At 34.8% G+C, this 26147-nt stretch overlaps 1 protein-coding gene across 12 annotated transcripts in view; it reads right to left on the bottom strand.

Annotated features, from left to right (window-relative positions):
* Positions 1-26147, bottom strand: part of LOC117342837 (rho guanine nucleotide exchange factor 7-like) — a 90390-nt gene that overhangs the window by 15096 nt on the left and 49147 nt on the right. For 5 of the 12 annotated variants that reach the window (XM_033905099.1, XM_033905103.1, XM_033905100.1 and 2 more), the window contains exons 12-15: positions 24810-24937; positions 23767-23947; positions 23395-23445; positions 19745-19837 (exon numbers count right to left, since the gene is read on the bottom strand). In XM_033905099.1, the coding sequence (XP_033760990.1) occupies positions 19745-19837; positions 23395-23445; positions 23767-23947; positions 24810-24937 (453 nt within the window). Of the gene's footprint in view, positions 1-423; positions 517-14903; positions 15440-19744; positions 19838-23394; positions 23446-23766; positions 23948-24809; positions 24938-26147 lie in introns of those variants that run through there. The other 7 variants (XR_004535909.1, XM_033905094.1, XM_033905096.1 and 4 more) reach the window with 4 other exon arrangements.

Below are 26147 nucleotides of genomic sequence, written 5' to 3'. Positions count from 1 at the left end.
ATCCTGTTGAAAATTGGTGCCATGACCAGGAAATCTAAGCCCTTCCTACCTGATTTTGTCAGATATCAGTGACACATGCATGTGTTAGCTGGTAGAGCTACAACAGGGAACATTTCACATTCCTTTTTAACCATTGGGAGATCTTATCTAAGAATGAGGATTAAGTCATGGATACCTATTAGGCCGATATATTCACAGGAGCAAATGATTATACATACAAGGCGACGGGGTGGATCAGATGGGGACAGACTGAGGTATTTCTTCATTTGAAGCAAACATTTTCTACCCTTGCAATAACTATCAGGCCAATGCAATGTCTACAATATACAGTTGAGTATTTGAACACTACAGTAACTGTCTGTGGGTTCGGGCGTCTAGACTAGGTGTGTCGTAGTAGCATGCGTCGAGTCATGATGCGGGTACCTGGTGCTGTGCCGTCCTGTGTTGATTCATTAATAGGACTGAGGTTAGGGTTAGGCAGTGGTCGTACCAGACTAAATTTTTCCTTTGCCAATGCTAGAACAACAACAGTACGAACTTGTGTACCGTACATAAAACACTTTCTCATATATCTATATCACGCCAGACACAATTCGAAATCAACAAATCATCGACCTCTAAGATCAATATCTCTATTACCATCAGCATATCATTATATAGTCAATCAATTTCATTAAAAAAAAAAATTAAAAAAATTCACAATTCATATTTTCATAAATAAATGTTTAGACTTACAAGTATGCCATGAGATGTTACATAAGAAAAAAAATCATCAATATATTTCTCTACTTCAGATATACAGTAGCTAGCTTCATCTCATCAGCCAGCACACACATCACTTAAGTGTAATGCTCACACAAACAGTTTTTCTTCCAATATATTCTTTCATGCACTTTCCAAAACCATGCACCTAAACTAGTCAAACACAACTTAAATGTCACAATTATTGTACTATTGTGTCTGAAAATTATTTCAAACCAAAATTTCAGACATTTTATGGGTAAGAACCTTTTTTATATTGCTTAAAAACTTAAGAAGTATAATAAAAAGCACACACTACAAAGAGTCAAGCTAACTTAAATTAACACGTTTCAACACATGACACACAAAAGGTCTTAATGCGAAGACAAAATAGAGTTATATTCATCTGAGCCTGCAGAGCCATGCAAGGTTTTTATAACATCGTCTAGTGATGCTCAGTAATATTACAGGTAAAATATGACCAGGTGGTGCTCCGTAATATTACAGGTAAAACATGGGCAGACGATGCTCAGTAATATTACAGGGTAAAACATGGGCAGACGATGCTCAGTAATATTACAGGTAAAACATGGCCTGGTGATGCTCAGTAATATTACAGGTAAAACATGGCCAGGTGATGCTCAGTAATATTACAGGTAAAACATGACCTAGTGATGCTCAGTAATATTACAGGTAAAACATGGCCAGGTGATGCTCAGTAATATTACAGGTAAAACATGGCCAGGTGATGCTCACCCATACCGAAATAAAGCACACTAAAGTATACTTTTATGCTACTTTAAGTATACACTTTTTCCTACTTTTTTGAAAAAGTACCAAAAAAGTATACTTTTTTTGTACTTTTCTGGACTTAGAAATTTTTCAGAGTACTTTTTCTGTACTAAATTTGGACTCTGAAATTTCTCAGAGTACTTTTTTTGTACTTTTCTGGACTTAGAAACTTTTCAGGGTACTTTTTCTGTACTTTATTTGGACTCTGAAATTTTTTAGAGTACTTTTTTTGTACTTATTCTGGACTTAGAAATTTTTCATGGTACTTTATTTGGACTCTGAAATTTTTCAGAGTACTTTTTTGTGCTAAAATCTGACTTAGAATTTTTTGAAAGATTGTGAAAATATGGATGTACTTTTTTCCTACTTTTTTGGGACTTAGAATTTTTCAGCTAATGCCATTGTGCTTTTTTTGTACTTATTATGGACTTAGAATATTTTCAGACATTGCGAGGGGTTATAGCATATTAATATTTTCAAAATTAAATCTGACTTTTTCAGTCGACTACAAATCTAAGACTAAAAAAATAATACCCAGGATTAACCACAACAAATATCTATCAAATAAGATACAGAAAATTATCATTTGGTAATATTAAATGTTTTTGATCTCGTTTTTTGTTTTTGTTTTTTTATGTTCTAAAAAATACTTTTCATACTTTGATCAGTACCACAGAAATTTATCTAAAAATAATTAAAATTCAACAATTATTATCATAAGTATTTCACTTCAATGTACTTTGTTAGTAAGGTTCACACATTTTAACGGTGATTTCTTTGTCACTTTTCGTTTGTATTTCCATATGCATCTCAGAAGTAATAAACTTCACATTGATGAATGTTACTATACGTTCATGTGACGAACGTCAAAACTTAGCTCTATAAAATTTTTGTTCCAGATCGTTCTTTGAAGTTACAGTATTTTGGCTTTAATTATAAACTCTTTAACGGAGTTTAAAACATTTCGTTTATCCAAACGTTAACCTCTACCAGATCGGGGATCACTCTACGAACACACATGTGCCCGTGCCTGTAATACGCTTTTAATTCATTCAAATGAAATTAAAATCACCTGCTCTTTGTCTGCATATCATATACTTGCTGGATATACGTGGTTTTAAGATTACATCTGATAATTGCACCCGAAATCACGTCGTGTTCTGTCAAAATATTCACCGATATACTCGTATAAACATGTGTAATACTGATATAGTCACTCGGACGCTTCTTTGTAAAACGTATATTGAAGTCAAGCGCTGTGATGATCTCGATCTCGATATGGCTTGACTGACAACAACAGGCATGATCAAGGAACAATATTCCGGTATTTAAATCAGAATTACATCGCATTCATTGAAATGGTGAAAGTGAACACAAAAAGAAAACTTTAATTTGTCTGATATTTATTTAGCAAGATCGTACGATAATTCGGACAACGACACAATGTAGCTGTACTCTAATATGTTGTAGAATGATCTCGTAGGAGTGTTGTGTGTACAAATAAAATACTCTATTGTATACAGAAATCAAGATCAATACCAAGATCTATCATAAATATTTTAATTGATATAGTAGACGGCTTGAATAACTGCAACACCAAGATCGATCAAAAATATTTCAACTGTTTTAAACTAAATCTTGAAACCTGTCCTGTGTGTTAAGCTAACAAAGCGATCAGGATGTATATGCTTAACGTCGTACCGAAAGTTAATTTCACCCGTGGTGTTAATTAATATAAGCGACAGTCGACTGTAATGGCAAATCATACCTAGCTTTATTGTTTATTGGAGTTACCTGTGTACCTCCCGTCTCACCTGTGCACATATTAATTGCCCCTCTTAGACTAAGTCTTATGCCCGCGGCGTTAATTATAACAATTTATATTGTCAAGCTTGACTGCCTTTCACTACGATCAGATCACAGTTGCCTACCCTCATTTAAACAAAACATCCGGATTACATAACAGGTACTGACGAGGCTTATTTATACCTGTGTCAGATTACCATCGGTCGGTTCACCTATGACCTCGGGGCCGTGATCTCGTTTGTTTACTTCGGTTTACGGAATCTACCGAGATTTGACGAGTTCGCTTCGTGCGATCATTTTGTGCAATGTGCAAGCTTTAAATGCTGAAGTAGTAATACCAAAAGTATGAAACAATAGAGATTAAGGAAGTAGAATATAATCAAAGTACTGAAAGTACTGTAGGAGGCGTTAGTCAGATGTAAAAGGAGATATTTGAAATAAAGCAAGAATACAAATTAAACTGATATCAACATGACTAAACATTTCCACTTAAGTGTGTCAAACCAACTGGACATAATGGTTTTCACAGTCCTGATGAATGTAATGGTTTAGACTGTTCCGATGTACATAATGGTTTTAACCATCTTAAAAGTTGCAAACCTACTTCTAAAAGTAGTTAAACATTTCTTATTTCAATCAAACCTTTACTTAAAAAGTCAAACATTTTAATTTTTTTTCAAATCAACTTCTACTTAGGTATATGTCATTAACATTCATACTTTAAACCATCTTTTATACTTAAGTAGTTCAAAATTTGCATTTATGTGTTTAAAACAAACTTATATTTTATAGGCCTGGGTATTAGAAATGTCGAAACAATATGATATGCATTTCGATAAGTTATAACAATACACGATATGTATTGAAAATACAGGGAGTGTCTGCTACTTTTTTTGTTGAAAGTGTGCAATGTCTTTCAATATCTTGTAAACAAAATTGTTTATTCCTTTCTATTTTGATCTTAGAATAATATCAAAATTAGATTGACAGCTTTTAAAAGTTATTACACTTTTTTTTCAACAAAGACCTCATTTTTAAGGACAATTATTTCAAAATTAGATATCAATTCCATCTATTTTAATAGATCCAATGGCAATATTCACAATAAACTGTGATTTGTGATTTGTAGCTTTTTAATTTAGCACCAAGATGTAGATAATAGCCTAGTAGCTATAGGTACTGTATGTAAATATACAGCGTTTTACATGCAAAATATTGAAGAAAACTTTCATATTTGATATCAATTCAATTTGATTGTATAAGGCCCTTGGGGTGGGGAAAGAACCCTGGGCCTATTTTTACATCAGGATTGTGTTCATCTCTTGTTGTCCAGCAAGATTATGGAGTTGGGATCTGAATGGTTTCACAGATAAAGCAAGAGGCCCAGAGGGCCTGTATCGCTCACCTGGTTTTATGAGATATGAAACAAAAATGATGCTTAAGTTTATTTGTCAATATATCATAAGCATTTTATATGGGTACATGTACATTGGTTTATTGTTATTCTAAAAATGTCAATTTAGCGAAATTGACCTATTTTGGTCCCATCCTTCAGCCCCCGGGAGGTTAACCCCAACATTCGTACAATTTTGAATACCCACCCATAACCATGCTACCATACAAATGTAGGTTTTATACCAAATTGTGCAATCAATCCATGAAATGAAATTGACTTTGCGTACAACCCCATAGGGATTGCTACCACACCAATGTGAGTTATATCCACAACTTAGTTTCAGAGAAACCAATTGACCCCTTTTGACCCTGCCCCCCGGGGGTCAACCCCACCATTTTTACAATTTTGAATCCCTACCCAAAAGGATGCTACCAGTCAAGTATGAGCTATATCGATTGCTTAGTTTCAGAGAAGAAGTTATTTCCGTCAATTGAGCCAAATTGACCCCTTTTGAGCCAACAATTGAATTGCAATTTATGGATAATTTTTGATTTTGGCAAGAAAACATTCTTTAAAGGGCATGTCTGCATCATTTTTAATAATTTGCCTTTGAAACTTCGCACACACCTTCATAAGAGCCGGTTCTTTAAAATGTGAATGAAGGTCAAGGTCAGAGAGATAAACTCAATATTTGTAGCCAGTCACACATCTTACATGTATCCAGCCTTCGTGTGTATGTGCAGTTTTGGGTCATTTTTAATTTTGGTAGGAATTTCTTTTTAAAAGTGCCATATCTGCGTCATTTTGATTATTTGACCTTGATGCATTGCACACACCTTTAAAAGGGCTGATTCTTTAAAATGTGACCCAAATTAATAATTTGAAAGAACTTTGAATTTTCTTGATCATTTGACCCCCATGACCTTGAATGAAGGTCAAGGTCAAATATAAGTACAGTGGAACTTCGTTAACTCGAAGTCGACGGGACCACGAAAAAACTTCGAGTTATCCGAGTGTTCGAATTAAGCGAGTTATCGTTTTTGGTGAAAAGTTTGGTCAATATTTGTCAACATTATATAATCATTATAACTTCGCTCTGTAGCTCATCAGTTTAGTGTGAAGACTGGTCAATACATGTAAATATATATGTAATGTTTCGTTATGTCACTTGTAATTTGGTGTAGTTTTGCCGATATACAGTCACGATAAAGTTTCTTTCACTTAGTCACTTCAATAACGATCTGATGTGCAAGTCATGTTTGCAAAAGGTAAACGATAAAACCTAATTCGACAAAATAACAAGTTATTAATGTCAAAACAAATAACCGTTTTAAGTTTAACACAGATTGCATACAAAACGTAACAGAACCATTACCTTTTATCGGACATATATAAAATACTGTTTGATCGGCCTACTTACTTTTTATTGATAACCACGCCATTTCCATGTGTATTAGCACCGGAAGTTGGGCTGCGCATGTGCGTATAAAATGTTACTGTAACTGAGTTGGCGTTTTATCCGATTTAATAGACAGCACTGACCGTTACAGTTGTACTCTGAACACCTCGGCAGTAATTACGCTATTGTTTCAGCAGTTTAAAGATTTAATAGGCGCCGGTAACTGTGTCATTTCTACACCTGTAAAAACATCAGCCGGGTAGATCTACCGGTGTGTCAGAGATTAGTTCCGCTTGAGCGAACGGGTAGATGAGTTGTTGACTATCGTGTGTACTGATATCGGCTACCGCCTTGGGAAATTACCTGATGTAAGTAAAGCAGTACTTTTTATCACCAAGACTTGTTGTTATAAGATTCAACCGACAATTTCTTTTATGAATTTATGAAACACCGATCGACGAAAATTATACTTCGAGTTATTCGAACATTTCAAGTAGGATTTTTATAGTTGGGACCAAATTTTTACTTCGTATTATCCGAGTTTTTCGAGTTATCCGAATTCGAATTTTCCGATTTTTTTTTACTAAGATAAAGAGAGAATTCGGCCGGGACCGGCGATGTACTTCGAGTTAAGCGGGGTATTCGAGTTATCCGAGTTCGAGTTAACGAAGTTCCACTGTATAACATTTGTAGCCAGCCATACGTTATCGATGCGCCAAACATCAAGCCTTCATGTGTATATTATAGATAAAAGAGCAGAAACCTTTATTCTGCAATTTTGGATTATTTTTTAATTTTGGCTGGAGAAAATAGCTTTATGATTCTTTTCCAAGTGCCATATCTTTCTGCCATATTTTTATCTGATGACAATAAAATATGCACATTCTGTTTCAGTGGACTATGTTCTTTCATATGAAATGAAAAAAAATAATCAATATAAGATTTTTATTTTTGACATTCGAACCCATAACAAGTCGATGGCCTTGACATTCTCTGACAATATGTCATTGAGAAAAGTTTGCCCTAACCACGTGCTAACCAATTTCCAATGAAAATGAAACAAATTATGCTAAAATATGTGTGATGAGTTTTCTATATAAACTATAGTAAAATGTATCCTCTCCCCAGGGAGAATGCGACACATAGGGGGCCATGAAATTAACAATTTTGATAAAACAGCTTAAGAACCTTTTGTACACCATTCTGCGATATCTTGGTCTTAAGAAGAAGACCGACGCATGACGACAGATCAAATTATAATGGTGTATATTATGAGCTGAATGTCAAAGGATTGTAAACTCTGTACAAATTGTATTATATTATCAGGCAGTCAGCCTAAATGTATGTTTCATTTCTACCATATTAGAAGTTTGATGTTTTGTACGATATATATATATACTTAATTTTTACACATACATTAAAGGAGTTAGCTACTTTCATAAATTAAGATGTTTTTTCTAGAGTTTACTAGGCCGGATGAAATATGATCATGAGCAATCAGTATGGTAAATATGAGATTTGATAAAATGCCTCTCGTAGTCAACCAATCATGATCACTCAACTTCTTTTTGTAGGAGTCAATATTATATGTAGGAGAATTAAACTCTCGCGATGTCTGTTGCACATAAGTACAAAGAAATACATTATCACTGAAGCCGAAAAAATTCACACTTAAGTAGCAATAACACATAATAGTCAAAAACCCAATATATGTGATCAGTGATAAGAAACAGTACTTATAAGCATTTTTGGCAATTTATCCTGAAACAGCTATAGCCTTCCATATTTGACATCCCACGGATTGTTGCTTGTATATATATATAGTTTTAAAGGTCAACATTGGAAAAAACCTAAATGGTTATACATGAATTCATAATGAATAGAATTATTGACAAAAAAGTTTCATTTATTTTCACACTTTCTGGAGACCAATAAGGAGATTGATGATCATTTTAAGGGATTTGTTCGTGACATGAAAATCAAACATTTTTAATGAAATTTCAAAAGCAAAAATATAGATTTATTTTGAAAGTGATGAGGATATTGATATTTGAGAAAGTCTTATATTATATGGATTGTATATCGATTGCCAATAGATATACATGTATTTATCATTTTACATGAAAACAACAAAAAGTTATATTACATGAAAACAACAAACAGTTGTACTAGTACGTTAAAATGCAATTGGTATACATTTTGTTAATCTACAATTACTTTGTATTGTTTAAATATTCTATGTAATACAAACATTTCACAGCTTGGTGCATACAAATGTATATATATATATATTACATGAAAACATTTGAAAAGGTTGCATTGAATCGTGAGCTGAATAATATATAAATAAGACAAGCTGGTTCAATAATAGTTTAGCATTTTCATATATATTACGAGTGCGAGTAGCTACTGCAGTAAACCTTATCACAGAAATCCAGATTCTGTATATTGTCTCTGTCGGGGAAGGTACAGCACAAATGACCACCACGACAGATATGTGCCAGTTTTCTTAGTTTTGAAAAATAAACGATCGAATTCCATCACGCCATCACGTAGGTCTGCCGATTCATAGATTTGAAACACAGGGACTCCGAGCAGTTATCGCAGTAATCCGAAAGGTTCTGGTGTTGATATTGCCTTAAAGCTGATTAAAGTCTGCATATAGTATATAGCAAGATCGTCAGAAAATTCGGACTATAATCGCAGTAGATATTGTGATTTTGTGGTCTGGCCAGGCTTGAACAACTTATCGTAAACAGTTTCGTCCTAAATAAACAAACGCTTATTTCAGTGGGTCAACAAACTGATTTAAACTTTGTAAGCAACTTGCCTTTAATTCATAATGATAGATATTAATTTCTAGCGACAATCATCGCACTTTGATGCTTCGTGTGAAGCCCATGTCCACGTGCCTCCATTTTGACAGAGTGCTCGCTCACGTAAACAGACGAAACACGTGATCGCTAAATATCGGACCAAATCTCATAAAATCTCGTGAACAAACTACCAAGTTGTAAACAAAAGAAATGTTGTTAGCCAAAACCTGGAGGGTTTTATGAAAATCGGAAATTTGTTTGCGCTTGGGTTGTTATGCCGTCTTTATTCCTAGTAGTTAAACAAGTGTCCTCTGTAAGGTAACGTCAGAATATCGCAGTTATCTCCCTTCAATCAGTATTTTCGATATAGATTTGCAAAAATCGATGCAGGTGTAGATATTTACAAGTCATTATTCTTATTGTTTATTCAAAATAGTTCCAGAAATGTTCACAACATTATCAGCATAGTTAATACATTTCTGTGCACATCTACTTTGAATGACGGACTACAATGACGTGCCTCATACTTGGACTAATAAGCGAATCATTACCCCTAGTTACAGAAATTACCACCAGAGGTCTCAAATTCCGGGCTTCCGCCGAAGAGAAATTTAAACTGAATATACCTTTTTTCATGTAATAGCACTTTATTTGTAGTCGTGATAGTTTTCATAAATGTATATATAGTTCAACTACATCATATATGAACCGAAAGAAACTACAAAATGAACTGTGAAAGGAAATATAACGAAAATGAAAGTGAGAGATTGTGACGTCACAACTCGTAGGTGATTGTAATATGGCAGGCGTAAACGCCTCCATAAAAAAACAAGTAATAAAAGAATGAAATCGATACAGTAGATCTCCGACAAAACTTTTTTTTTATCCCATGATGCAACAAACAGCGAGATTTTAGCGGGAAGTCTGATAGCCATGTTTGAATTTCACCGGATGTTTATCAACGGAAGAAACATAAACAAACACGATTTTGATATAGAATAGCCTAAAAACGAAATTCATTTTCTTGCCTAACTGAAGAAGATCGACTATCTGTCAGTAAGTGGCCAAAGAATATCAGCTTTCTTGTTGTTTTTGGCGACAAATGCTCATTTTGACCCGAAAATATCACAGATATCGCGACCAGGTAAGTTTACAATTTTATTATTTAAATCTATTTCGTCTTCTGCACGTTCCTACATCGTTTCACATTATATAGGTGAATAGGGGCCTACACATGTTAATATTAATACTTGATTACTTCGTGTTTCAGGGTTTTCATAATGAATTCATCACCGATTACAGTTTACACGGCCCGAGTTTAATTAACAAAGAACTGCTAGATCCACGTGTGTTTCAATCGTAAGTATTCAATTTACAGATTTATGCTACCATACGCCTGGGATTTTATAAGCATCCTGATTGATAGCACCCAAATATTGAGAACAAGAAGAATTTTATTTCTTTATTGACGAACTTCGACGTAGTTATATTGCATTTTTATTTCTGTCACGTAACGGTAAATTCGTAATATCTTAATTTTTATGACTTCGTTTTTCAATGGAATTTATTGAAATTTCACTTACATGTAAAGAATTATTTGCTTATTCATCTGATAATATTTACAGAATTTTTTGTAGTTGATTTCAAGAGATATTGCATAAAATTTCAAAAAAAATAGCAATGACATTTTTAAGTTAGAATATAAGAACGAAAGTAACGTCACATTTCGGGCAACATGTGTATATCTATTTTAGGGAATATATGTAAAAATATCGGTAAATGAGCTAATAATTGTCTACTATAGTATATGGAATTTGAAGAAAATACATTCAAAAACGAAGTCAATAAAATCCATTGAAAATTTGTTGTATGTCATGATCATGATCAATTCACAAAAAAATGATCTCAAGAAATGATTGAATAAAAAAAATCTGTGTTTTGGAGTATTTTGATAGTTAGTTGCATAATTTAAGATGAAACAAACTGTCAGAGAATTCTGGAGTAGCTTGATTTTTATTAAAGTACTTATCCTTATAATTAAAAGTTTTATGTTGTAACTTTAAACTTGTATACCTGTGGCTAGCTTTTCTTGATAAAAAGACTTCCAAGCAGACATGCATGTAATAAATGACAGTAAAGTGATCAGGTGCATATATAAGGAAAATTATCTACATTTTTATATTGAACAAATCTTCACAATTATTCTAAGTTTTGATATACAAAATATTTTAAAATTTTCTCTTTCTTCCAACAGATTATGCAGTACATTCTGAAGTGACGGAAAGCTTGAAGATATTGCATTGTGGTCCGAATTGAGGGCAATGATTCGCATAAAGCAAGAAAGGAATGAAGAGAATCAGACATTTTATTTTTCGAATTCACACTTACTTGGATTTGACCAGTTTAAGCAAGCAACATTATGCATATACCATACTTCATTGTATTCAGTATGCATTTATGCATTGTTTTTTATTTACATCTTTTTGTTGTGTTTCCTCAAGAGGAATTATGATTCGACAATTTTTACAAATGTTATTGCCCTTTTTATTTAGAATGGTATATTTTTTTTGTCTGGATCTCCTACATACACATGATATAAAATTGTGTTTTCCTGCTTGAAAAAAATATTAGAATAATTTATCAAAAGTTATTGCCCTTATACATAGATGTCCATCTGTAAATCCTTAACCTCACCCTTAAACAAATTTCGAGCTTATTAGATCCAGACTTTGCTATGGCATGAAATTATACTCAGTGGAATTGTGATTGGACAACTAATCTTGTATTTCAATGTTTGTTTTCACTTGATACAATTGTGCATTTTTCTTAGGAATGGGACTGATGTATGTATTGTTTAAGCATGCAGTATTCTCATTTAAGCTTATCTCCTATATTTTCAGAACTAATTTCCTACACCATTAAATTAAGTCCCTTTTTTGGTAATTTTTTCCTTCTTTTTCAGTACTTTTTTATACTTTTTCAGTACAAATTTCCTACTTTTTTAGTACTATTTTCCTACTTTTCTAGTACTTTTTTCCTACTTTTCCACTACTTTTTCAGTACTAATTTCCTACCTTATTGGTACTTTTTTCCTACTTTTTCAGTCCTAATTTCCTTCTTTTCAATACCATTTTCCTACTTTTTTGATACTTTTTCAGTACAGATTTCCTACTTTTTTAGTACTATTTTCCTACTTTTCTAGTACTTTTTTCCTACTTTTCCACTACTTTTTCAGTACTAATTTCCTACCTTATTGGTACTTTTTTCCTACTTTTTCAGTACTAATTTCCTGCTTTTTCTGTACCATTTTCATACTTTTTTTGTACTTTTGTACTTTTTTTGTACTTTATGGACTTCCCTGTAAAAGTACTAAAAAAGTATAAAAGCACAAAAAAAGTACACCATCAATTTGGCCCTGTGCACTTTATACTATTATTGTACTTTTAATGTACTTTTTCTGTACTATATTTGTGCTTTTTCTGTACTTAATGAAAACAATAAAATGTACTAAAGGTATACTTTTGTTAGACTTTTTTTGTACTTTAGTACTTTTTTTGACTCAATTTGGAACCGTGTTGGAATATCGGTTCCAAATTGAGTCAAAAAAAGCATACTTTTTCTATGCTTTTTTAGTACTTTTTTCCCATACTTTTTTTGTACTTTATTTCGGTGTGGGCAGTAATATTACAGGTAAAACATGGCCAGGTGGTGCTCAGTAATATTACAGGTAAAACATGGCCAGGCAATGCTCAGTAACATTACAGGTAAAATATGGCCAGGTGATGCTCAGTAATATTACAGGTAAAACATGGCCTGGTGATGCTCAGTAATATTACAGGTAAAACATGGCCAGGCGATGCTCAGTAATATTACAGGTAAAACATGGCCAGGTGATGCTCAGTAATATTACAGGTAAAACATGGCCAGGCGATGCTCAGTAATATTACAGGTAAAACATGGCCAGGTGGTGCTCAGTAATATTACAGGTAAAACATGGCCAGGTGATGCTCAGTAATATTACAGGTAAAACATGGCCAGGTGATGCTCAGTAATATTACAGGTAAAACATGGCCAGGTGATGCTCAGTAATATTACAGGTAAAACATGGCCAGGTGGTGCTCAGTAATATTACAGGTAAAACATGGCCAGGTTGTACTTTTGTATGAAAAAGTAATTAACACAGATCTTGGGTGAAAGTTACAGCAACAAAAGGTTGAAGTTACAGCAAGATGAGGTCAAAGCTACACCAAAATAAGGTCCAAGTTTCAGAAACCTAAGGGTCATGCCAAGTTATTATAGCAGCATAAGGTCCAAGTTACAGCAACATGAGGTCAGAGTTATAGCAGAGACTTGGTGATCAAACATGCACAGCTTTTCTGACAAGTTAGTGAAAAACTTAGCAAATCATTAACAGATACAAGCTCCATCTAACCAGCAATGTAACAAACTCTTACCCAGCGCTGCACACATTATTAGGAAAATGGCTAAATGTTGATTGTATGTCAGGGTCAAAGGTCATAAACAATATCCAAACATCTCTTTTAATCACAAGATGAGTTAAACCCATGATCGGAGCCATTTTAAAGACACTTATGATTGTGGAAGCTTTTCTATCATCCCAGTAGTATACAGTAGAATCTTAATTATCCGTAAAATTTTGTTTCCAATTCTTCTTGATGAATTCTATGATAAAACATTCAAAACCTTTCACTCAATAGATTGCTTATGACTTTACACCATCTGCCATCACAGGAAATAGAAAACTTACAATAAAACAGTTTTCTTGATTTGTGTTAGAGTTATCTCCCTTATTTTCATCTATTATTCGATTTAGGAACGTTTTAAAGTTATAAGAACTTTCCAGATTTTTCAAAACTAAAGAGCTCACATAATACATCTATAACCAAAATTTGAACCTTGTGACTCCAATTTTTTTAATGTGGTAAATTAAAGTATGACTTTTGACCTTGACAACAATTGATAGACTTGTAACTCAATGTCACCGTATTTGGGTGTAAATATAAACAATAAGTGGAGGATGTTCTACAGACACAAGCCACTAATCAAACAAACAATACATCTAAAAGTAAACAACAATACATCTAAAAGTAAACAATAGTTTGTCGGGCAAATCATAATTACAAAAGGGAGTACCTATAAGTATGAGTTGCTCATTAGTTTAAACATATTGATAGTATATTCTGAGGCACCAGGTGGCGCCAAGTTTAAAACACTATTTCTGACAGTGTGGAACTCTTTTGTAAAGGAGACAGACTACAGTAAGCAAGCATACAACCTTAACAACTGCCTTTTGTTCCTGTACACATACATCAAGCATACAGAAAGCAGGGAGTTTTTATCTAACTACTTTTTCAATAATAGAATTTTACTGAAATTAATACAGCATTTATATATATAGAAACAGCATTGAACTCATCAACAAGACCTGATTGTATACTGTAGCATATATACAAATGTTCCAGGTAGACACAAATAGTTCTATCTCGACGAAAATATTTTAAAATATTAACAAAATTTTATCATTTACATATGATATTGATTATAATTCATTAATTCAACATTATTAAAATTCTGTCAATCATTTACAGGGTTTTCTCTAAATATCTTACATATCAGACAATAATGTCCTGGACAAGTTAAAACAGTCTTGTAAAGGGGAGATAACCCATGCATGACCACAAAATCATTATGGACAAGTTAATGGCATTTTCAGCTTAAGTTCATGGCAAATACACTGATAATTCATAGTCAAGAAAATAGGAATTTCCTATGTACACTTTGGTGTCGGTGCGGAAGGACTCTGTATTGGAGATAAATTTTCCATCACTGAGGAAAAATCTTTCTGTCGTATGATTAGACAGAAACAATCACAACTCATTGGAAATCTTAAAATTATTTTTTACACAATAAAGATTTCTTTGCAGTTTTTGTCACTAGACAAAACAAATCACCCTAATTATTCACTTTAAGATCATGAAACATTATTTTCAGACTTTATGGCCGACACTCAAAAAAATATTCCATATCAACATAATTCAGACTTTGGCCCTGTTCATTTATGTGGACAATCCAGTTCATCAATTTTGTAATGTAATATTTCAGGCAAAAATTTTGATGGCCCTGCAGATAATAATACAGGCTTTGAAAGTCTTTGTCCAATAGCTACATAAAATTACTAGGTCAGTCATTATTTCATTAAAAAGAAAATGAAAAAAAGACCCGATAGTTTAAAAGCGATAAATGAAAATGGCCCTTGTCGCAATGTGGGTCCGACCCCACATAGCTCCTACAGGCGTTTGATTGTTTTTGCGAGTCCCTTGGCCAGAGGGAAGGTAGCACAGCAGAATCCGGGAATCATTCCTCGGTTGCTATGGAGAAACTGAAGTTCCTCCATTTCCGGGGACATGAGTGTGTCCCCATAGCCCTGGATTGTGCCGTCTTCGTTGAGGCGTAGCTTTTTCAAATCCACTACATAATGTCGTGTAATCAAGAGGATTAGTAGATGAAACACACGTCCAGGCAGCAATAAGGCAAACAGAAATAAGGTGAGTCTCTAGTCATCCATGACCGAGTCAACCATGCATGGTTAATCACAGTTCCCACTAGGTTATACTCTCAATTTACTTTAATTTGTTTCCAGTATTTATACAAATGTCGTTCCAATGACTAATTTGCTAAAAAAAATTTTATTGCTAGGAGGATCAGGTAAATGTATCTTATCTATAAATGTGTAAGCAAGTTATGTATTTGAATTGATTATTAGCTTTCATTATTTGTTAACTAGAAAATCTTATCAAATATCGGTGATTTCCAAAACAGGGCACTTAATACACACTATTTATCTACGATAGAATTAATAAAGCTGTACAATTAAAATTTAAAATAGAACAAATTGGAGTGAAATCTCAACACTTAGATGAGAAATATCAAAACAAACAAGAGATCCCAGAGGGATCTTGGCGCCCACCATTGAATGATCTTTATAGGTTCCATGTCAGATTGATCTTTTCTCTACTTTTCCCTTCCTCTAAGTCTTACTAATCTGTGTAAATTCAGAAACAGCCCTCTAGTGCTTTTCAAACAACGGTAACCTATACATAAAATTTAAGATTTAGCGATAATGGCTGTCTGTTATTTTCGGATTGGTCCCAAAATGCAACACCAGGGACCAAGGGGAACCTACATATGAAATTTCAGAAAGATCCCTTCAGTACCTTCTGTAAAATAGCGATAACAAACTTCAATTGTCAAAATACAAGATGACTGCCTGTCGGGCAGGTTGTTTTCTGACTGGTCTCAAAATCCAATATGCATAACTAGGCACAGAGGGCAACCTACAACTGAAATTTCAGAAAGATCCCTTCAGCGATTTCTGATAAATAGCGATAACAAACTTCAATTGTCAAAATCTAAGATGGCTGCCTGTCGACCATGTTGTTTTCCGATAGGTCTCAAAATGTAATATGCATAACCAGGCACCAAGGGGAACCTATTTATGAAATTTGAGAAAGATCCTTTCACTACTTTCAGAGAAATAGCGATAACAAACTTCAATTGTCAAAATCCAAGATGGCTGCCTGTCGGCCATGTTGTTTTCCAATTGGTCTCAAAATGCAATATGCATACCTAGGCACCAAGGGGAACCCACATATGAAATTTGAGAAAGATCCCTTCAGTACTTTCTCAGAAATAGCGATAACAAACTTCAATTGTCAAAATCCAAGATGGCTGCCTGTCGGCCATGTTGTTTTCCGATTGGTCTCAAAATGCAATATGCATAACTAGGCACCAAGGGGAATCTACATATGAAGTTTGAGAAAGATCCCTTCAGTACTTTCTCAGAAATAGCGATAACAAACTTCAATTATCAAAATCCAAGATGGCTGCCTGTCGGCCATGTTGTTTTCCGATTGGTCTCAAAATGCAATATGCATAACTAAGTACCAAGGGGAGCATACATATGAAATCTGAGAAAGATCCCTTCAGTACTTTCTCAGAAATAGTGATAACAAACTTCAATTATCAAAATCCAAGATGGCTGCCTGTCGGCCATGTTGTTTTCCGATCGGTCTCAAAATGCAATATGCATAACCAGGCACCAAGTGGAACCTACATATGAAATTTGAGAAAGATCCCTTCAGTACTTTCTCAGAAATAGCGATAACAAACTTCAATTATCAAAATCCAAGATGGCTGCCTGTCGGCCATGTTGTTTTCTGATTGGTCTCAAAATGTAATATGCATAACTAAGCACCAAGGGGAGCCTACAAATGAAATTTGAGAAAGATCCCTTCTGTCCTTTCTAAGAAATAGCGATAACAAACTTCAATTGTCAAAATCCAAGATGGCTGCCTGTCGGCCATGTTGTTATCCGATTGGTCTCAAAATGCAATATGCATAACTAGGGACCAAGGGGAACCCACATATGAAATTTGAGAAAGATCCCTTCAGTACTTTCGGAGGATTAGCGATAACAAGAATTGTTTACGGACGGACGGAGGGACGGACGGACGGACGGAGGGACGGACGGACGACGGACCACGGACGCAGGGCGATTTGAATAGCCCACCATCTGATGATGGTGGGCTAAAAACGAAATTTCTCCCCAATCTTTTTATCTGCTTTCTAAGTCATTATAAATGTTTATCAAGTAAAGAATTGAAATTTCTGCCCAATCTTTTATTCTCCTCAATCTTTTTATCTGCTTTGAAATTTCTCCCCAATCTGTTTATCTGCTTTCTAAGTCTTCAAAATGTTTATCAATTAACATTGTGAAGGTACTCTAAACATAGATTAAGGTCCAGTCTATACTTTGAATTAAGATTTTAGATACAAAATGAAGTTAATGACACAATAGTTTGTTTCCATTCCTTCTCTATCACGCCTTGATCTGACCCAAATTGTACATCTCCTTACATATAGTCCACTACTCTGTTGTCTTATCATCAACTGATGGGAAAAGTTTACATCGTTATCTTTAAAATTAATCTATCATGACAAAGATGCTATAACATATGAAGTAAAACCATGAAATTCCTTACGATTAATTTAGCTCTTATTTTATCTACATCCAAACCTCAACATACCAGCTAGACACTTAAACAAGAAAATTTTAATAATTCAATACAAAAATTCCAAGAATGCAAAAATTGTGTTAACAAATCAATCCAATTTCCAGGTGATTTAAGTTAACGAAACTGATAAGGAGGGAAGAGGTGGGGTTTAAGTTTGACAAAATGATGCCACCAAAATGATGCCACCGACACATCAACATGTACACTTTCACACACAGTACAATGAAGAACAATGGAAGCTTCATAACAATAAAACCCTGTTATAATGCCGTTCAGCATGACATTGGCGGTATAGTGAGATTGACAATATAATGAGAAGTATATGGATAATTAGGATGATAGAGCTTACAAAAAAGGTATGAGGTTCTACACAGTTCACTTCTGATAATTCCTAATTATAAAGGATGACCTTGACACCATATATAGTCATGGTTACCATGGAAACCCCATGACAACAAACTAGTGTAACATCAAATGTTGATTGTCACTATAGAGAGGTTTAAACATCAAACAAGGTTCATAAATATATCAGCATATAAAATTGAAGACCCTTAATTAATCCAGATATAATCCAGGACACTTTCTATACCTTCATGAGTAAGGTATAATTCCAGGCCTTCACATTTACAAAGTGCAGTGAAAAAGAAATTTTAAACCTGTAGCATTCAGTTTTATCAGTACATTGATTTATTAAGAGTGCCAAATTATAATATTTCATAGCAAAATTGACACCTTAACATAAAGTGTTAGAATGTTTTCAAGGCTACATGTTTATTTGCAAGGCCTTTCCAGGCAAATACCCCAAATTCTAGACCTTTTAAAGCTGATACGTAATTTATATATGAAACGAGACTGTAGAATCTTCAGGGTTTAAAGACTAAATATTTGCCTTATATAAAATTTAATGTAAAATTTAGATTTAGTGTCACTGACAGACCAAAGCTTGGTTCAGTGTGGGATTCGTTCTGATACAAGGTGGACAACAATGACACTGTACTATCATTTCCAGCATGTACCATGATAATATCAAATATAAAATATAATTATTAGAAAATTCCAAAAGATTATGAACAATTATTGAAAAATTCCAAATGGTAATGCACAAGCTAATTTGTATCTTATATAAACTTAATATTGACAAATTACACGAGTTATCTACTTAATATTTATACAAAAGTCTTTTGAGGAATCAGTTTTTCTGGTCTTGAAATTCTGATCTGGGGTCTACCATCGATCACATAGAAATACAAATGCTGTTCATCACTCCAGACTTCATGGACGACAGCAATCTGTCCACTTCCTCTCAATTCACCAATACTGGTATGCTTATCAAAAATAATTCTTGGTGCATGTTTTTCAAAAAAGTTTCAGGAGAAAATAAACTAATACAGCGACAAGACATATTTAAATGTTGATCCTGTACAAAATGTACCAGAAATCTAGCTCCCCTATCAAGTGGTATCATTCTGTCAGCATCAGCAGTTTGTAGCATATTTATGAAAATTCTATCCCTTCTATCAAAGTTGGTGAAGATTCTCTGGTTAGGAGCGGACCAAAATGAATAAATAAAATTCTACGGGTACAATCTATAGAATGAATGCGTGCAGTCATATTTACCATTCACTCATCACTAACAATAACCTAGAGTCATGCACGGGGAGTGAGAGAAGAAGGACGGAGGACGGGTATATATACTTACATGAGTTGACAGTGTGTCTTGTCTTAGCACTTGTACAGTAGGCCTCAATTACTTTTAGTATAACGGCATCTTCTTCCATTGTACGAGGATCGTCTGTGAAAATAAACATTCAATAAACAGGTTTTCTTATAAATGATGACATCAATCAATACACTTTTTTTTATCTAGTGTCTTTCTGCTATTATAATCTTTTCCTAAACTATAGTTTTTCTCTGTATATATTGCGAGTACTTAAGACTACTGTTATAACGGATCGGAAGTTTGATAACTGCAAAAGACAAAAAAAACCTAACATAAAGTCAAAGGGGATGTACAAATGTACCGAAAAGACAAAATAAACCTGAACACGAAGTCAAAGGGGGTGTACAAATGTACCGAAAAGACAAAATAAACCTGAACACGAAGTCAAAGGGGGTGTACAAATGTACCGAAAAGACAAAATAAACCTGAACACAAAGTCAAAGGGGATGTACAAATGTACCGAAAAGACAAAATAAATCTAAAGTCAAAGGGGGTGTACAAATGTACCGAAAAGACAAAATAAACCTAAACACAAAGTCAAAGGGGGTGTACAAATGTACCGAAAAGACAAAATAAACCTAAAGTCAAAGGGGGTGTACAAATGTACCGAAAAGACAAAATAAACCTAAACACAAAGTCAAAGCGGATGTACAAATGTACCGAAAAGACAAAATAAACCTAAACACAAAGTCAAAGGGGTGTACAAATGTACCGAAAAGACAAAATAAACCTAAACACAAAGTCAAAGGGGACGTACAAATGTACCAAAAAGACAAAATAAACCTAAAGTCAAAGGGGGTGTACAAATGTACCGAAAAGACAAAATAAACCTAAACACAAAGTCAAAGGGGGTGTACAAATGTACCGAAAAGACAAAATAAACCTGAACACGAAGTCAAAGGGGACGTACAAATGTACCGAAAAGACAAAATAAACCTGAACACGAAGTCAAAGGGGGTGTACAAATGTACCGAAAAGACAAAATAAACCTAAACACAAAGTCAAAGGGGGTGTACAAATGTACCAAAAAGACAAAATAAACCTGAACACGAAGTCAAAAGGGATGTACAAATGTATCGAAAAGACAAAATAAACCTAAACACGAAGTCAAAAGGGATGTACAAATGTACCGAAAAGACAAAATAAACCTAAACACGAAGTCAAAGGGGGTGTACAAATGTACCAAAAAGACAAAATAAACCTAAACACAAAGTCAAAAGGGATGTACAAATGTACCGAAAAGTCAAAAACTGATAGCCAAGGAAAATGTCTGCTGTAAACATGACCATTTGTGGCCTGAATGAAATCAACATCTGATGAAACAGAAGGCCAGGAGATGACATCGACTTGATCATTCCAGCGAATTAGACCCCCTACGAATGTGTGCATAGATGATAAATAAATCTGATGGATATTTACTGATAACTTTTGTCCTTTTACCAGGAAATTTGATCAGGTGACACCTATTCATGATGTGATTGTATGTATATTTGCTGGTATGAATTTTAGCAATATCTCAGAATTAAGACGTGAAAATGAAAATTCACAGAGGCAATGTGACTAACTTGATCAATGATATTGCCCCGTGCTGATTTGAACTGATAATATTAACTTATTTCAATTTGGTATTTTACCAATTCAAATGTATTATGTTGATACTACTTCCTGAATCAGAAATATTTGATACCTGTATCTCATCGAGATCATACTGTATGGAACTGAATATCGAAAGTATCACAAACAAACATGGAAGAACAAATCTTTTTTTGTTTTTGTTTTTGTTTTGTTTTTCTCTTGTGCATATATAGGCTCCATTACAGTAGCACTGACATCTGATGTAGGTCAAAGGTCACAATGAGGGTTAGATTGACCGACTCTTGGTGTGCCAAAAACACAGCCTCATTTAGGTGAACCCATGCCCTAAGTATGAAGTCCTGCAGTGTTAAGAAGTGTAGGAGATAGAGCCTAAACTGTTTTCTTTGATGTAGGTCAAAGGTCAAAATGTAGGTCACAGTGACCTACTTTTGACACGCAAAACACTGCCTCATTTAGGTGAACCCATGCCCCAAGTATTAAGTCCTGCAGTGTTGACCCTTTCACCCCTCCTGACCATATTGGACTTCAGATGATGAATGAATGGCAGAGTCCACTAAAGCTTGTTAGGGTTGAAAGGGTTAAGAAGTGTAGGAGATAGAGCCCAAACTTTTTCTTTGATGTAGGTCAAAGGTCAAAATGTAGGTAAGAGTGACCTACATTTGACACGCAAAACACTGCCTCATTTAGGTGAACCCATGTATGAAGTGCCAGTGATAAAAATGGTGTAGATAGAGATAGATGAAATTTTTCTTTGATATAGATCAAAGGTCACAATGTAGGTCAGATTGACATACTTTAGGAACACGACACACTGCCTTGTTTAGGTGAACCCATGTCCCAAGTATGAAATGCCAATATGGAAAAAGGTAGGGGCTACAGCCTGGACTAGACCATGCCCGGAAACAAATATTTCTGTTTCCGATGTGGAACTGATTAAGAGGAAAGTGCTATCGAAGAGACGTATTTTTCTTGTGATGATGACAATCTCAGCATTTTAACATTCTTTACAATAGAACCTATAAACAAGTGTGATTTCAGCTGATAAAGGACATTATAACGTTATGGTTTTCGTACTGATGGCAAAATAATAACTCGATCATACAAGAACTTCATTTTGTATTTCATTATTCCAAAACTTGGGCATGCTGTATATTACTTTAAATTCTAGTGCAAGCAAAATTGGGATCAGATATAAACATTCACCAGAAAACTTACAAATGAATTAATAGGATGGTTTCTCCGTTTTTTGTCATACTAACATGCAATACAAAATGTTCTTCAGGTTCTTACTGTAACTACTATCTGTCATGCTTATCACCATGCAAAGTGCATAAAGACAACAAAACTCTGAACAGAGCTATTGATTCAGAACCAAAGCATAAGGAAACATAATAATACTGATGGGAATGTCAACTCAAAATAAAGGGTGTAAAAACACAGACAGTATTCATGGAATATGAGAACGAAAATAACCGAAAACAAAAAAGGATCACGTTCAATATAAAATGATGCAATCAAGGACATATTGAATACAAATGAAGCTACCGCAGGGTCACATACAACACTGAAAATAAATCAGCAAGTCAAAAATGAAGCTACTAGGGATCACATACAACACTGAAAATAAATAAGTAAATAATGATGCAATCAGGGTCACAAACAGCAAGGAATTCATTGAGGAAATATGGGTCTGAGGTCTCATACAACATGGAAAATAAATGATACAGTCAAGGTCAAATGATGTAGTCTGATGCAATTAGGGTCACATACAACATTGAAAATAAACGAACAAATGAATGATGCAAGCAGGGTCACATACAACATTGAAAATAAACAAACAAATGAATGATGCAATCAGGGTCACATACAACATTGAAAATAAACAAACAAATGAATGATGCAATCGGGGTCACATATAACATTGAAAATAAATAGTGCAATCAAGGATTGAATATAATATTAGAAATGATAAAATACATCACTGCCACATACAACATTGAAAAAAAAGACAGCCAGTAACAAGTCAAACTAACACTGTCTCCATTTGCATTTGTAGTCATACTCATCCTGAGAATGGGTCCGAACTGCGACAAAGGAAACAGTAGCTAGGTAAATATTTTGTGTCATGTTACATTTTGCAGTAATCATATCATATAATACATCCAACACTTATCATTTTCAGACAACACTTTTAAAGTGGAAGGCCTTACTACTCCTAATTCCGATCTCCGATCAGTAAAAATGTATATATATATTACAGCTTTCAAACATTTTCTTCTAATTTTTTAAAAGCTTTCATCACTTTCAAAGTTTATATCAAGGATGTGAAGAAACGACTTTTGAACTTTTTGTAAAGGGCGTAATATAGTGGATTTCCACACCTTATAATCACAAAAAACACATACCAGGTTTCCGGCGGACTGGCTTTCGACCCATACGTGGACTGCGAATAACCTCCTCCTTACAGATGAGGTGTTGTCGGAGAGGTGGTGAGGGCCGTAGACAAGACGTGCTCCACGTGGAATGGGTCATCTTGGCTGTCTTGGCCTGGGTCAGCTGACTAATGCTTGGCTGGGATGTAGATATCTGTAGGTATTTGTAAAAAAACTTGTAAACTTAATGAAGACAAATTAACAATAGTAACAAAGTGGGCAAGGGATCACATAGAATATACCCCCACCTCCCTCATTAATACAAGAAATCTGTCTAGGAGCTCAAGTTCATGAGATATCTTGTGCAAATCTTTTTAATATATAGAAGTGGTCAAGTGTAACCGCCGACCTTTTACCTTGGCCACTGACCATTAAAATCTAATCAACCTAATGTGACCTTGTCTTACTGTAAAATCTGTGGTTTGTGACCTTAACCTACCTGTAATATTTGTGGTTTGCAACCTTGGTCTTACTGTAAACTGTGGTTTGGTAGTGACCTTGACATTTAAGCTTTGTGGCTTGACCTACCTGTAAACATTGTGGTTGCTACTAATGACCTTGACCTACCTGTAAGCTCTGTGGTTTGGTAATGAACTTGATCTACTTGTAAACACTTTGGCTGTTACTAATGACCTTGACCTACCTGTAAGCTCTGTGGTTTGGTAATGACCTTGACCTACCTGTAAACATTGTAGTTTGGTAATGACCTTGTCCTATCTGTAAACATTGTGGCTGTTACTAATGACCTTAACCTACCCGTAAGCTCTGTGGTTTGGTAAAAACCTTGGTAATGACCTTGACCTACCTGTAAGCTCTGTGGTTTGGTAACAACCTTGGTAATGACCTTGACCTACATGTAAACACTGTGGTTTGGTATCGACCTTGACCTACCTGTAAGCTCTGTGGTTTGGTAATGACCTTGACCTACCTGTAAGCTCTGTGGTTTGGTAACGACCTTGGTAATGACCTTGACCTACCTGTAAACATTGTCGCTGTTACTAATGACCTTGACCTACCTGTAAGCTCTGTGGTTTGGTGGTCCCTGAGGTGAGTGACAGACTGACTTGTTGTTTTAAAGCCTCCACCCATGAGGTAGCCTCTGTCGTTGTCCCACAGGTAACAATGATCTCCTCTATCATATTCCCTGTAACAGCAAAACTATAATTCAACAAAACGTTTCCCCTCCAAGCTCTAATAGACCAATCCTACAGCCAACTTTAAGTCAATACTGGCAGTAAAGTCAAAATGGTTGCCATACACATCCACACTTCGAGAATGTGAGGCTTTCCTGTTGCTATGGTCTAGTCAGAGTCGAAAAATGCTGAACAATCTTCAATTGTCGTGGTCAGAAAAATGCTTTGGTAAAAAGGCATCTTTGTCTATCTAATAGAAACAACAGCTTAAATGCTTTCATACCAAGTTTTGTAACCCTTTTTGTTGCTAGTTCCAGTACATGTGGTTCAGTGTACTGTACTGGAAATTGAGCCCACATGTTGATAAAACATGAAACCACTCTAATTAATGTTTAAAAAGAATAGCTGAGGTTTGTGGCCATAACAGGGCCCACCAGCATAAACAAGGGTTAATTTGTAATACTGCAGAGGAAATGTCTTTTACACAGTAACATAGGAGGACTAGTGAACCTCGGTTGATGAAATGTAACTCTACACACTTCACAGTTATCAAGGATACCACTGTGCCAAACTGTTAAGTGTTTAGGCTCCAGGAACTACCCACACAAATTTTAAAACTAAACATCTCATTTCCTCATTGGCATTTGTTACCAAACGATAAAATTGTAATATTTTCTTTTTATACCCTCAACACTCTAGAGTTGACTGTTGTACACTATATTATGGAGAAGTTGAGTGACTGATTGGGCTTAAAATCCTTGTTTCTGTTAAAACTGAGCCAGCCTAGCTAAGACACAATGGCGGAGAAGTACTAAAGCTTCTACAAGACAAAAATAATGGGTGTTGCTAAAGCAAGCAATACATGTCCCCTACCAGCCCCCGCTGAAAAATAATAAGTGACCTTGACCCCAAACCCCTGAAACTTGAACTTGTCAGAGAAGTTGTGGTCCTTAATTATCATTGTGTGAGGTTTGATCAACATATCTCAAGGAATGAAGCCACTAGCCACTGACAAACTTTGACCTTACATACGTACAAGACCTACAAGACGGACAGAGAGGAAACCTATGACCCCCCCACCCCCCAGTTTCACTGATAGGGGACTAATAAAACACTTGGTACCTAAAACACTAATCATCAGTAAGGTCCCCCAAACGACACTAGGCAAGATCAATACAGTTTGTCTAAATATAGCACAGATGATTCAGTCCTGAGGTCAAC

Source organism: Pecten maximus, chromosome 14 (genome assembly GCF_902652985.1).
Source record: "Pecten maximus chromosome 14, xPecMax1.1, whole genome shotgun sequence".
Classification (NCBI taxonomy): Eukaryota; Metazoa; Mollusca; class Bivalvia; order Pectinida; family Pectinidae; genus Pecten; species Pecten maximus.
This window is presented reverse-complemented; position numbering and strand designations above follow the sequence as displayed.